A 14,741-nucleotide genomic window follows, 5' to 3' on the forward strand; every position below is an offset into this window, starting at 1 on the left:
GAGCAATATGCAACAGAACTCTACATAGAGAGCTATGAAAATAAATTTAAATATTATGCAAGTTAGTAAAAATCAGAGTGACATTTTTTACTTCTGTAAACCAGCATTCTCTAAATAATTTCCGATTTTCTTTGTAGGCCAGGGAAGAGTGAATCAACTAGGTGGGGTATTCATCAATGGTCGTCCCCTCCCCAATCACATACGTCTGAAAATCGTGGAGATGGCCGCTGCGGGGGTTCGACCATGCGTCATTAGCCGACAGCTACGGGTGTCTCACGGTTGCGTGTCCAAGATACTAAACAGATATCAGGTAAGTGAGTGTTTTTTTTTTCGTTTTCTTTTTCTCTCCTTTCCCTTTCTTATAGCTGTAGCAATTTTTTTTTCGCAATAAAAAATACCTTGCACAAGTACGGTTAGATTTATTATACCTTTTCTGATACGTTTAATTCACCGTAGTAATTGGAAGCAAGAAAATTACTGTGATCAGTCGAGATGCAAACTATAATTCACCCGGAGATTTTGCTCACCACTCCCCGAGCCTTTAGTTCTCTGGCACGGCTACAGCTGTCCTTCAAAGCCTTCCATGTGTCATCACTAGTTAATACGTAGGTGATTCGCTCCCTATAAATTCCCGATCTCACACCAAGCAAAAGGCTGTTTGTCTCAATTACACTTGGATCGTTTCCAGTCTCCATTTATCATTTTAATAATGGACCCACATGCACGAAGTTACGCGCGCACTCACACAACACAACCGTTTTAGTCGGTATATAATTCGTGAGAGGGCATCCTCACAATTTCACCGCGTTGCGATGTATTAACAGAAATGAACACTATCCCTATGGGAAGCTTTTTTTCGTTTTTTTTTTTTCCATAGAAAATTTACTCGTGCATTGGTATTGCTAATACGGAAGAGTTAACTATAGGGAAAAAAGAAAAGAATTAAAAAAAAAAAAAGAAACATTTAAAATGCGTGTGTGTAAATTTTAATTTATATTCATAAAGGTCTGTGATTTTTTTTTTTTTTTTTTTTTAAATCTTGCATCTGCGATGTAGATTTTGGATTAAGGACAGAAAAGGCGAGATTCAGTCAGTAAGGACAGAGTTTCTAGGATCGGTCATTTTATTCGAAGTTCAGAATTACTCCATAACTCTGCTGTTATTATTTGAACACTCGAAATAGAAAAAAACGTATCAATAAGCAATAAAAAAGAGGGAAATCATTCATTGGTAAGGCAAAAATTTTGTCCTTTCAGTGAAATTATAGAGAAAATTGATTAACATAAATTCATGATCTCAACTTGAGACCAGCTAACTCACAACTGATTATGAAATGAGCCTGGAAATTTGCTAACACCGAAGAAGCGAAATCGATGCTGAAAAAATGTCTTATTTCGTGTTTCTAGGGAGTAGAGCCTTTCTGGCTACGATGAGATAAATCGCTCATTAAGCTAGCACGAACAACGGTCCCAGGATGGGGAAAGATACGGGAGGCTAAACCACACTACTTGTCTTGATGGAGACGCAATTTCGGTATTTTTGACTCAGTGATTAGCTCATTACCCGCAACAACTTAAATGTTCAGCAGACTCCAATTATTAACAGATGACACACTCATTAAGATAGGCACGGTCAGCGTGTTCAGTCTCTATTAATAACGTACGTTAGTATAATACACTCTCTCCTGTTCATCGCACTACGCTTAATTAAACAATGGGTTTGATGCATGTATTGTTGCACGCAAAAACAAAGTTCCTCTACAATAGGTCAGTATGGGTTTAATTGTTAAGTCGATTTCTATCAACACAACAATAGAGTCACGTGTGCTTTTTTTTACCTTTTTTTGTTTATCTGAAATTTCCTTTTTAGTTATTTGATGATTTCAACTTCACAATGACAAGCAAACAAAAACCCTTTTTCTTTTTTTTTTTTTTTTAGGAAACGGGGAGTATTAGGCCAGGAGTGATAGGTGGCAGCAAACCACGTGTGGCCACCCCGGAAGTAGAAAGAAGAATCGAAACGTACAAGAAAGAAAATACAGGGATCTTCAGCTGGGAAATCCGGGACCGTTTAATCAAAGAAGGGGTTTGCGACCGAAGTACAGCCCCGTCAGTCAGCTCTATTAGTCGACTACTGCGAGGTGGCCCAGTCGGCAAAGGGACTCCAGATGACGAGAATGGAGGTCAACGGAGGTCAGACAGCACCGATGGGACGACCAAAGGGGGTCACAAGCACTCCATAGATGGCATCCTAGGAGAGAAAAAAGAAAGTAAGCATAGATATATTTTAGTGATTAGATTTTTACTTGAAGTGACGTGTGGTGCTTATGGATGATTTTTTTTTATGGGAAGAATTTATCGGGCCGCAGGACACTATTGCAATGCTTTCACGTCGTCTAGTGTTAGGGGGGAGGGAAGCCATTATTCTTAGTATGAGAGATGCCCTTGTCCATGTAGATCAGAAGTCAACTTTTTTTTTTTATTATTATTATTTCCTCTTTCGTCCTGCCTTGATTCACGGATTTTGGTATTAGCTGTTTGATCTGACACATATCACGTGATGGGATAAAATTTTGATGGAGGTGTCGGAACCCAATATGGAGTTTATAGGTTCGATTTCATTACATATTTCACGTTAATGAGTATGGGGGTTTGTATTCAGCAAAACGACTTTTTAGCTGAAGCAAAAGCGGTAATTATGCTATTCCCAAATAAACACCTATAATTAAATAATGTGGCAGTTAGAATTCAATTTTATATTCATTTAATCCGCAGCCTTTGATCCGACTGGATTTTATAGATCTTAGTTTAAGTTGCAACATAACAGTATTCCATCTAATATAAATACTGGTGTTGTTTTAATACCATAGAAATATGCTTTGGAAGAAACAAAAATTAAGGTATACATCACTTGATTTTTGTGCTGGGCTGTTAGTTCAAAACAATAATGTCAGTGTGTGTTCTTTTGTCGGAAACTGGCAAGGATTTTGTGAAGGGAGAAAACTTTGTCAGTTCCGTATGAGAACAGCTAACTGACCTGTTGAAAAAGGCCTTCTAGACGGGAATCGAACCTAGATCTTTCCTAGTGAGAGAAAGAATTCGAAACCCGCGAAAAATAAACAATAATTGGAATGAATTTAATACCACACATTATACATATATATAGGTCTAGTTATGTCCGTGTACCTGTGTGTGCAAAGAAGCAGCGGAGCAGCGTACTAAAGTCATGCCATTTTCCGGACCAAATAATCATAACGTAGGAAAAACGAACGTTCTTGGCTTTTGTGAGGAAGTTAAAGCTCGTGCTCAATAGGATTATCCTGTCAGCATAGGCAGCTCAATTCAGCGGCGGGATTAAGGGCAGACTTGTAGAGACTGGTAACAACCCCGCACTGCGAGCTAATAGCCTGTACAACATGCTTAAACAACCCGGATCACATTTCACAGTTTACGTCTGTCACCGAGAGTTTCGTGAAACGCGACGGGACCGCCCCAAACAGACGATACGCCGCCTGGAGAAGAACAGTGCTACGAAATAAAAGAGCACATACACACAAGGGGAGTTATAAGGGGGGTGGGGGGAGAGAGAACCAAATGGGAGTCTAAAGACTGTTTGGAAAACCAGCGATAAACCAACCGCAAGGGAACTTGTGGCTTCTTTTGTCGTTGCACGTTTAACCGTCCTGGAAGGGGATTACAAACCGCGCGAGTTGCCGAAGCCATTTCTTGTTTCGGCGAACAAACTAGTACAAGTCTTTTAAATCGACCACACAGGGAGCCATTGAAGGAAATTCCAAAAGGGGGGACGACTTTCGTAGCGTGATGTCTCAATACTTTGGAGGCGGACATGATCGCTCTACAAACCATGTCCCATCCCTTATGGAATTAAAGCTATTGGAACCCCATGCGTATACGTACCTTTTGGCTGCGGGCCACGTCCATTACGTCACGACCGACACACAAATTATAGGGTACAGTTGGCCAAATTGTATCATTGCGGGAAGTGATAATAGTTTTTACGCAGCCCTAACTTTGAGGCAGAATGGCCAACATTCGACTTTTTTTTTCTTTTTTTTTTTCCCCCTTTTGGAATAAGAAAACGAGGAACGTGCCTGTACGGTCAAAGAACCCCCTGCCGGAACATGCCTCACACGCGTCGTAATGATGACTTTATTTTGTTGAAAGAACCCTCGGGGATCATGACCCCCAACCACTATAGCCGCTCCTATTCGTCATGATTATTTTCAGTCACTAAGGAATTCTATCTTGTGAGGGTTCGTTGTGATTCTGGACTTAATTGTAACAAGATCGAGGAAATAGTGAATCAAATCGCGGAGGTGGATGGCCGAGAAGCATAAATCCCCTGCAGACCTAATTTGCATTATTTTAACGTTCTCGCGCTACATTATAAAAATAATTTGTTTATACCACCTGTGTGTTGTTACCACCCACATGTATACATAAAAAATATATATAACATATAAATAAAACAAATATCACACGTTTAGGCATATTTTTTTTAAATTTTGGCTAGATGGGTGAAGCAAAAATGCTTTTCATATTCCCCGTTATCTGTAGAAGAAAATGTATGGGGTAATATAGTGCTATAAGCTCTGATCACGGCAAGAGGGGGTAACAGCAATAGCCTAGTCTCAGTTAAAACTTCATTGGCTACAGCATTGCCATCCATTATCTTCCCTGAGTATCCATTTTAGTCGCCTCTTACGACATGCATGGGCTACAGTGGGGCTCTGTCACGTTTAGGAATAGTCCTTATAAGGACTGGCTTAAAGGGGCGAAGCAAGAATGCTTTTCATCTTCCCCGTTATCTGTAGAGGACAGTGTAGGGATAAGGTGTTTTTGAGCTATTAGAGCTCTGATCATGGCAGGAGGGTAACAGCAATAGCCGAGCCTCAGTTAGAGCTTCATTGGCCACAGCATTGCCATCCATTACCCTCCAAGGGTATTATTAATTAATCACCGCATCTCACGGTCGATTCAGAGCACGTTTAAGAATACTTCTAGAATACAATAATAAGATACATTCTTGTAAATTTAAAAATAAGGTGTGAAATTATTTCTGCTATTATTAAGAAACTATTTCACTTTTATTAAAGATTTTATTTAATTTATTAATAAAGCAATTACTTTATTTAATATTGTTTATCAATAAGTATTATTATTCAAATATTAGTGGGATAACGGTTAGTTCTAGACTGCTTTCAGTTTGTTTAACAATCACATCGTGTATCACTTTCAATGTCCTTATTAGGGAGGGAGGTTGCTGAGAATAGATGTTAGTATGGGGAGTTGTAAACAGTAAAAATATTTGTACCAGATGCAGGGACCTGGCCTAACTGCTAGGGTTAGTTACCACACACTCTTATTGCTTTAATGTTATACTTAGTATTGGATTTTTTTTTTTTTTTTTTTTTTTTCTGTCTTCAGCAGACTCTTCTGGTTTGCGTGGTGTATTTAAACCTGAAGTACCATGAGCAATACATAACAGATTAAAGAGAGAGAGAGAGAGAGAGAATTAAGTGATTGGTTCCTTTTTTACGTATTATCATTTAGGCAGAGTTATTTCAGGTTTATTTATTAAGTTAATTGATCCTATATCGTTTTGCTTATATTGTAATACTAACTGTTGTACTCTGCTATGGCCCATCTGCTGTGACGTAATTTGAAGAGAAAGACAGAAAAGATTTTTTTCTCCTTCATTATACTTTGCGAAAAAAAAAAAAAATTCCTTCTCTTAAAGAAACCACTGACCAGGAAAAGAATCTCCTGTCACAATCCGGTACAAAAAAAAAAAAAAAAAAGGATCAATCGTTTACCAAATTAATACAAGGAGCCAAGTCACTGAATTTTTCATCAGCTCACAGCTTAAAAAAAAAAAAAAAGACATTTAGAATCCCCCTGTTGAATTAAATATTAAATATTATCTACTCTTGCGAAGCAAGTCCCCTTTTTGAGCCCTTACTATAAATCTGTTCAGGGGGAAAAAAGAACAAAGGTAGAAGAAGAAGAAGAAAATCATTTATTGAATAGGAACCACTGAAGGGGGGGGGGGGATCTGTGATGTATAAACTGTGGCAAATTTCGAAGATATTACTGCAGGTAATTTCGTCACTGGACTACAGTGCTGAGTGTCCCAACACATAAACAAGATCATATTCTCGACAGCTGTCAGGTGTGATGGGAGGGAGGAATAGTAGCGGGACAGGGCGGGTGACTTTTCTGCTGATGGAGCCCCTTCCTCTGCTAGACATTTCCTCAGACAGTATATGACCGCTCACGTTTTGCTCAGGGGAAGTTTTTGACCGCGCGCCAGCTGGCCTGTCGCTGATCTAGACACGTGCACCCAGTGCTTCTCTGTCACCCTCCCTCCAATCCAGTCGAACACCCACCACCCACCCTACCCCCCCACCTGCTAGCAGTATCCTTGCGGTGCTTTGAAGAGTTAAGTTCGGTGTTTGCATTCCCGACCACAGTCATGGGACAACGTCCACTATGTCGCACGTACTTGAATGTCGCCTACCGGTGACCCCGACGATCGTATAGAAGGCAAAAAGACTGGATGCCTACTAAAGGCGATCGTGTTTACGCATAAAGGAAATGATGGTGACAGTCTGAGGCAGGTTATCGGTCCCAGATCCGGAACTGTTACTGACACGGTTCGAAAGTTTTTTTTTTTTTTTTTTTTTTTTTTTTTTCGCAATAATGTGGAATGTGCGTGAAGAGGACAATCCTTATCTGGTCGTCGTTATCCTATACTTGATTAATAATGAATAATCCCATTTCCTTTTTAGATGTACACAGTTTCATATATTTCAAAAAAAATCTGCTTTAATGTATAGATTGTATGGTTACTGTTTAATCACTGACTATTTATACTATATTTATAAGCTTTACAATCTTCCGACATAATTTCTTCGTACAGGGCGTGGCACAAAAGTGGATACAATTTGAATTGATATGAGTCTTGAATGAAATGGCTCTGAGAAGGCTAATGGACTCTGGAAGTAGACCTGTAAATCTGTGCAGTCAGTTTTGAAAAGAATGCACCTGAGATAATGGGTGTGATTGCTCTTGCTAAAAAGCAGATTTAAAAATTCATTTTCGGATGATGACCGAATTTTATTTTTTATCGTTTTGCAATGATTCCATAAGGATCACCATATCCGTCTCTCCATATTCATGTGAGCAGAGCATGCTTGGGATTTTTTTTTTTAGCATCTGAAATTCTTAGTTAAATGATATAGAATGACACGCAATTATATGTTGGTGTATAATGTCACGCTATCAAGGCTACTACAATAGAGCAACATATAATTAGAGTGTAATCTCTAAGAGATATTCATTCTTAGGTCGTTGCGTCATCAGGTCTATACGAACAGACTAGAAAAGTGAGTCTTTCATCATTATCATTAATATCCCCCCCCCCCACTCCCCTCGTAACTTGGATGGATGGCATTCGCTATTAATACCATTAACAGCGAATGCCATTCTTACTTTTATTTCGTATCAAGGCGTAATACTGATGTCATAACTCATGAATCAGAGAAGGGCAGGAAAACAGTCAGAATTAGGCTAACACGAGGTAGTTAATTGTCATTTACCCACGTTGCTCGAATGAGTTTGTCATATTTTTCTTATTTATATTTTAAAATCTTTCAACAAGTAATGTTTGCAGTTCCAAACACCATTTCCTATAACGATAACCATTAGTTATACATCTAATAGACTTTTCCACCTTCAGTTGAAAAGTCTATTAAAATGTTCTTCGCAACTTAGGAGATGAGCAATTTTAATTTAACTATATATCCATTCAGCTTGTCTTAAATGACTAACTTTTGCCATTTAATTAATGGCAGGAGAATTACATTTTGAATGCATAATTCTCTAAAAACAAACTTATTATTAGAGCCGAATGAGTGCAATTACTGGGTTCATCACTGAGTTCTCTCCCTCTCTCTAATACTGCTTGGTTTAGCGGAGTGGTCGTTACCTCAGTGGTAGGAGCACATCTAAAATTATCAGTAACACGACGTAACTGCGAGTTTTGAGCTACCCCACAAAGTCCTATTAAGAAATTTGAGGATTCTTTTTGGTAGCTTAGCCACATTTACCTTTGAGGTACGGAGGGTTTCTCAGTTGTGAGAAAGGGAAAGTATCGTAAGTTATTTTTCATGCCTTTTTTCGAGTATATTCCTGTCACGGATGACTTGAAATTTCATGAGTTACGCAGAGTCGGTTTATTTATTAGTTATTTCTGGAAGATGAACTTTTTTTTTTTTTAATGTCGTACGCGATATGCAAAAAAATGGAAACTTTAACAGTCTTTATTTTATTATTACGTGATATCTCCAAGGAGACCAAAGACTTATCTCAGGAGGGCACTCTACTCTACTCTACTCCAGACATCTCAATATCTCCCCTACTTAATCCTGCAATTACTCCATCAACACACAACGCTATCTACCTCCACCAACAGTGGTTTTTGTCTGTAAATTGCGTATGTTCCCATGGGGTCGATTTTTTTGATGCGAGATGAAAACCCGAGTTTCTGGGGGAGGGGGAGGAACCTGCTACCTCCGTGTGAGATTGGTTAACTCGTTTTCATTTGAAGAAGATCATATAACGGTTCATATTCGGCAGGTTTTTCGTAGACAAGACTCGAACTCAAGCTTTTTCCAGTCGAAGAGTACAATGCCCTGTTGTTCTCCCAATTGCGCAACGACGGTGCTCACACACACACACACACACACACACACACACACACACACACACACACACACACACACAAACTGACCTGAGTTTACATTAGCAGTAAATAGCGAAAAACATTGTCATAATACAAATCTCTTGATAATTGATTCAGGAGCAATTGGTGATTTCTTCTATGGAAAATGTAATCCTTTCCCGTCTATTGTTGATCAAAATTCATATTACGTATTATCCCAAATGGTTTATGTAGCAACAAATTGCGTATCCTTAAGTTAACTTGGATTAAACGCCATTTTAGCTGCATGGAGGTTTCAAAATGATCTGAATGATTTCCCAACATTCATAATATGAATACCAGTTCTCCTTTCTTCTTATCTTCTATTCAAAGATAGGTTGGATCTCTTAGTTAAGAGTTTACATGTTTGTTAACAATGCAACTGGCTTAATATTCCTCTGCTGCATTCCCTAAGGAAGGACATGTTATATCTGTAAATATGCATGTTGATTCACAGACAGGGCTGGCTCTACCGACCGTGGAACACGTGCATTTGCACGTATTCCACAAGGTTTTGAGTGCGGCAACATTGGTCTAAACTATACGAGAAATAAATCATTAAAAAAAAAAAGTCATTTATTCCTTCTCTTAGACTTCAGGATGTCGTTAGTTAAATTTTTACACAATAAAACTTCATTGTACTGCATATTTTTTAAAAATCATAATCATTTAAAATTGTATAGTATTATGTTGCGTTTAATATCGCACTGTCAGTGTTCATATCAGACGACGTGACTATAGCAGAAACACCTCTCTTGCATTTATTTCTGATTCCATTGTTAGCCGTGAGTTGACCTTGACCCGAGGATTAATCTCATTTAATCAATGAGACCAAACGATGATAATCAGATAACTGGTTAAGAGTAAACCAATTAAACAAATAGGATCAAAATACATAAATACAGTTGTGCAGTGATTGTTAATAATACTTTTTTGATAGTTATTAGGATTTGGCTTTTAAAATAATTTTAAGATTCCAATATGTCTGATAAAAGAAAAAAGCTTTTAAGAACTTTTAAAAGCTTCTAAGCTTTTAAAAGACTTCCAGAAGATATGAACTTAATCAAGGAAAAATAAATAAATAAATAAAAATAATAATAAAATAAGTCAAGAAAAAGATACTTTAATACCAGGGCTCCCCAGGATAAAAAGTTACTCAACCGTTTGAATAGTGCAGTGAGAGGTACACTGAAGGCCCACAGAAACAAACTATGGGAAGATAAATTATTAGCTTCCATTTCACCCGGTGATCAAACCGTTTGGAAACTGTTAAGAAATATCAAAAATAAAAATAAAACTCTTCCACCTCTCAAATCGGATTTAGGCATAGTTCACTCAGATGCTGCAAAAGCCGAAACTATAGTCAAAAACTTAGAAAAGCAGTGCAGCCCATCTTATGATAACCTGAACTTCAATCATATTTATAAAATCCACCGTCACGTTAGATATATATACTAAAACAGTGTGATACCTGTACCAGCCAACTTACACCTACTTCTCCAGCCGAAATCTAACATCATACAAAATTTAAAAAATAAAAAAGCTCCTGGACCTGACGGCATCCCTAATAAAGTTATTAAACTGTTACCCCGAAAGGACATTGTACATCTTACGACAATAATAAATGCCATGCTTAGATTAAAAAACTTTTCATATGCTTAGAAGTTGGCAGATATTGGTCCCTATTTATAACCCTGGTAAGGACCCACAGCTGCCACAAAGTTATCGTCCCATCAGTCTGATTTCCAATTTGGGCAAAATCACTGAAAAAGTCATCCTCTCCAAAATTCAAGTTTCTGTTAACAAGCTAAATAGCCTACCTATAGAGCAGTTTGGTTTTTGCAAACTCCACAGCACTACTCAACAGATCCATAGACTAGTTGAAGACATTACCACCAGCTTCAACTGGCATCAATACACTGGAGCAGTCTTTCTTGACTGAGAAAAGGCCTTCGATAAATTATGGCACTTTGGACTCCTATACAAGCTGATTTTAGCCGGCATTCCACTGAATCTGATCCACCTCATTAAGTCCTTTCTTTCTGGAAGACGCATGCAAATTAAACTAAATGGGGCGGTATCTACCCAGCTGCGGATCTTGGCTGGAGTGCCTCAAGGATCTCTCCTGGCTCCGATACTTTTCTCGATTTACATGGCAGACATCCCGCATAATTCGATGTCATCTATCATTGCCCTCTATGCCGACGATACAGCAATATTGGCCAGATCTCTTAAACCGCATCTTGTTATCAAAAAACTACAAGATAATCTGCTGAAATTGAAATATTGGTTCTCCATTTGGAGACCACAAGTAAACCCTCAAAAAAGCAGTGCTCTTCTGTTCACAGAAAATTCAACATCTCCCAAAAAAAGACATCTTTCTATTTAACATCAGGATTCCCTGGAAAACCAAATATCTAGGCGTACTGCTAGATAGAAAACTAACCTTCAGCCCGCATACAAAATCCTTATGTACAAAGGCATCAAAAGTTATCACTCAGCTCTGTCCTCTTATCAACAGGAACAGCAAACTAGATATTAAAATCAAATTGCTCCTCTACCAGTTGATGATTCGTCCCATTATCACTTATGTGTCCCCCGCCTGGAGCCATACTTTAAGCTCAAATATCCTTAAACTGCAAAGACTGCAAAACAAATGCTTACGCATGATCTTAAATGCACCATAGTACATTAGAAATGTTCATCATCTAGACACAAATATCCCTCATATCTACTCTTTCTTGCAATCTCTCACAGTAAAGCACTTCTCAAAATCGTCCTCACATCCAAATGAATTAGTTCAACAAGCAGCAAATTATGATGAATCGGAATTATGCAAATATAGACGACCTAAGGCCATCCTAGTTCCCTTTCAAGATCTATAACTTGCCCAACTCGGGCTGAGCACGTAGCTCATAAATTTTTCCCTACACAATAACCTATCAGATAGCAGGGATTAAAGGCATTATGCTTCACCCTATAAACCAGTGGTCACCAAACTGGTCGATATAACATTGTTAATGGGTCGATTGGGGATCGATAGAAAAATATAAGACATCATTATACAGGTAGTATTTAATTCGGTTAACTTGGATTACCTCCATCCTGAATGACAACGCAATTAAGAGTGAATCATGGGAACAGTGGCATGAATAGGACCGTAAGATGGAGCAAGGTCATGAAAATAGTTACAGAGGCCAATCAAGTAGGCCAAAATGACGTATTTACCAATAAACGGAGGTATGGTTCCCGCCTGGCCGACGCGGCGGGAGCGAGATTGCAACACGTGCGCGGTTGCTTATTTACTTATACTTACACGTATTCGATCCCAGTCTCATTTTTGCGCATCGACATACAAGTGAGCGTTAATGTTCTAAAATTCATCAACATGCATATTATAATCCAATCGTTATTCATTCACGAACTAAACTTCTCTATGTTGAAGAGTTGAGCGGGGCTGGTAGTAATACCAGTAGTTTATTAATATCACTAGTAATACCAGTGATAGTAATAGTAGTAGTAATAGTAATATAATAATATACTATATAATCATCATCATCATCAAATTCCTGCCATGTACCCTCAAGGGGTGTACAGGATATGATAGTACTACATGAAAAATTTACATCATTACTAACTTCCTGTCTACAATTTTCCTCCAAATCAGTCTGTTACTTGTCAAGACTCCAACATTATCAGATCTTATATTTCTATCGTCTAAGGCACTTTGTACCGTATCAATCCACCTATATCTTGGTCTTCCTCTGGGTCGTTTTGCTGCCAACCTGGCAGAGAACACTTGTTTTGCTAATCTTTCCTTTCCCATTCTATTTAAGTGACCATACCATCTGAGATTAGCTCTGCTAACACATTCCTGGATGCTGACAATGTCAAGTTCTTTCCTAATATCCTCGTTTTTACTATGATATTGCCACTGATGCCATCTGTTCGCGCCTATAATCTTTCTCAGGACTCTCATATCTGCGGTCTCTAGTCTTCGGTCAAGTGTTTTACTTCTGACCCAGCTCTCAGATCCATAAGTTAAAACTGGTTTGAACACTGTATTGTATACAGCTAATTTAGTGTTCCGACTAATTTCTTTCTTATTCCATATGAATTTATTCAATTGACTTCCCACCATACCAGCTTTGCTGATTCTGTTGTCTATTTCTATATTTAATTCACCATCTTCAGTAAAAATCGTGCCTAAGTAGCTGAAATGTTTTACTTGTTCCACAGGTTCTCCATTCACAACACAGTTGACATTTTCAATGATTCTGCCTATTTTCATTGTCTTTGTCTTTTTATTGCTGACCTTCATACCATATCTATTACAACAGCTATTCAATTTACTCAGAGAATCTTGCAGACTTGTAGCGGATTTATTTAGAAGTATAACATCATCCGCATAAAGCAAAGAGCCTGACATTAAGATCTCCAATTTTGATATCAGGTTTAATACCACATTCCTTCATAATGTGATCCATATAGATAATGAATAACAGAGGGGATAATGTAAATCCTTGTCTCACACCAGATTTAACATTAAACCATCTTCCTGTACTTCCTTCAATTCTAACTGCTGACTTACAACTCAAATAAAGACTAAGTATTGCTTGATATAATGCCCCATTGACACCATATAACTGCACCGTATTGAATAGCTTCTCTCTTTGCACCTTGTCATATGCCTTTTCCAAATCGACAAAACTTAAATACAGATCTTTGTTATATTCCCATGCTTTCTCGACTATTTGTCGTAAAGTGAAGATCTGATCCTGACAGCCTCTATTTAGCATGAATCCAGCTTGTTCTTCACCAAGGTTTTCTTCCACAATTCTTCTCAACCGTTTCTCAAGTATACTTGCATAGATCTTGCCAGGAACACTCAGTAGGAAAATACCTCTGTAATTCTCACATTCAGTTTTATTTCCCTTTTTATATATGGGTACTATGAGAGCTCTACTCCAATCATCGGGAATTCGTCCCTCTGTCCAGGCTTTCTGAACTATGCAGTGCAGCCACTGTAAGACTCTTATACCACCATACTTCAGCATTTCTGGTCGAATATCATCTACTCCTGCTGCCTTTCCACATTTTAAACCTTTGATGGCTTTTTCTATTTCACGTATGGATATGTATTCCTGACTGCATGCCTGGTCAGTGTTTTTTATCACTGTGCTGTCATCACTGCTTGTTTCATTTAAACTGTAACTATAAAACAAACAATCTAAAAACTCACATAAGCGTGAGTTTTTTTGCTTGTCCTATTATAATTACGTAATAGTAAAATAGAGGGGTCGATAAAAAGTCAAGAAACTCTTGAAGGGGTCGACGGTCAAAGAAGTTTGGCGACCCCTGCTAGAGACAGTAATGTTCTGCGTTCTGCATACATGGAATGGAATATGTTTCCTATAGGCTTCATTTCACACATGAACTTATAGAGAAAGCGGTTGATATGATTCCATATTTCTAAAATAAAAGAAGTTGTGTATTCCCTTTTCCAAATTTTTTTACATGTATTTTACGGAAACTGCTCCAACATGGCCACTTCAGGGCTGCAATAAGCAGGGCGATGAAATTCATCCACCACCTAAAAATAATCACAAACATCCATGCCCAGAGTTGCTGGTTTGAGAATAGATACCCAATCATGCTGGCGATATCACGACGTATCTCTAAGCATTAAATATCAAATATTTTTTACGTCAGCATATGATATCTATCTGTTTTCTCTTTTATTTTTATACTGATTTTATTTGTTCCTTCATCATCACTTAACAGTGATGAGAGTCGCATTATTCCAACATAACAAAAAATCCTACATAGCCCACATTATAACATCTCTTGCGTGTTGCTTTTTTTTTTTTTTTTTTCTGAAATGGGGGAAAGGCAAAAGTGACTCGGACTTATTCTTAGGGGAGTTTAGATAATGCGAAAATCCCTGTTGTAGAGAA

General features: G+C 38.1%; 1 protein-coding gene across 1 annotated transcript in view; it reads left to right on the forward strand.

The window, feature by feature from the left end:
- The first annotated feature begins 205 nt into the window (after positions 1-205).
- LOC150109355 (paired box protein Pax-7-like) overlaps positions 206-14,741 on the forward strand; it is a 74,657-nt gene continuing 60,121 nt past the window's right edge. Inside the window, exons 1-2 of the mRNA XM_090402174.1 lie at positions 206-310; positions 1,939-2,269. Coding sequence (XP_090258300.1) covers positions 221-310; positions 1,939-2,269 — 421 coding nt within the window. The 5' untranslated portion in view covers positions 206-220. The remainder of the gene's footprint in view (positions 311-1,938; positions 2,270-14,741) is intronic.

Source organism: Typopeltis vanoorti, chromosome 2, assembly GCF_054136105.1.
Source record: "Typopeltis vanoorti isolate ZY-2024b chromosome 2, IOZ_Tvanoo_1.0, whole genome shotgun sequence".
NCBI classification, from domain to species: Eukaryota; Metazoa; Arthropoda; class Arachnida; order Uropygi; family Thelyphonidae; genus Typopeltis; species Typopeltis vanoorti.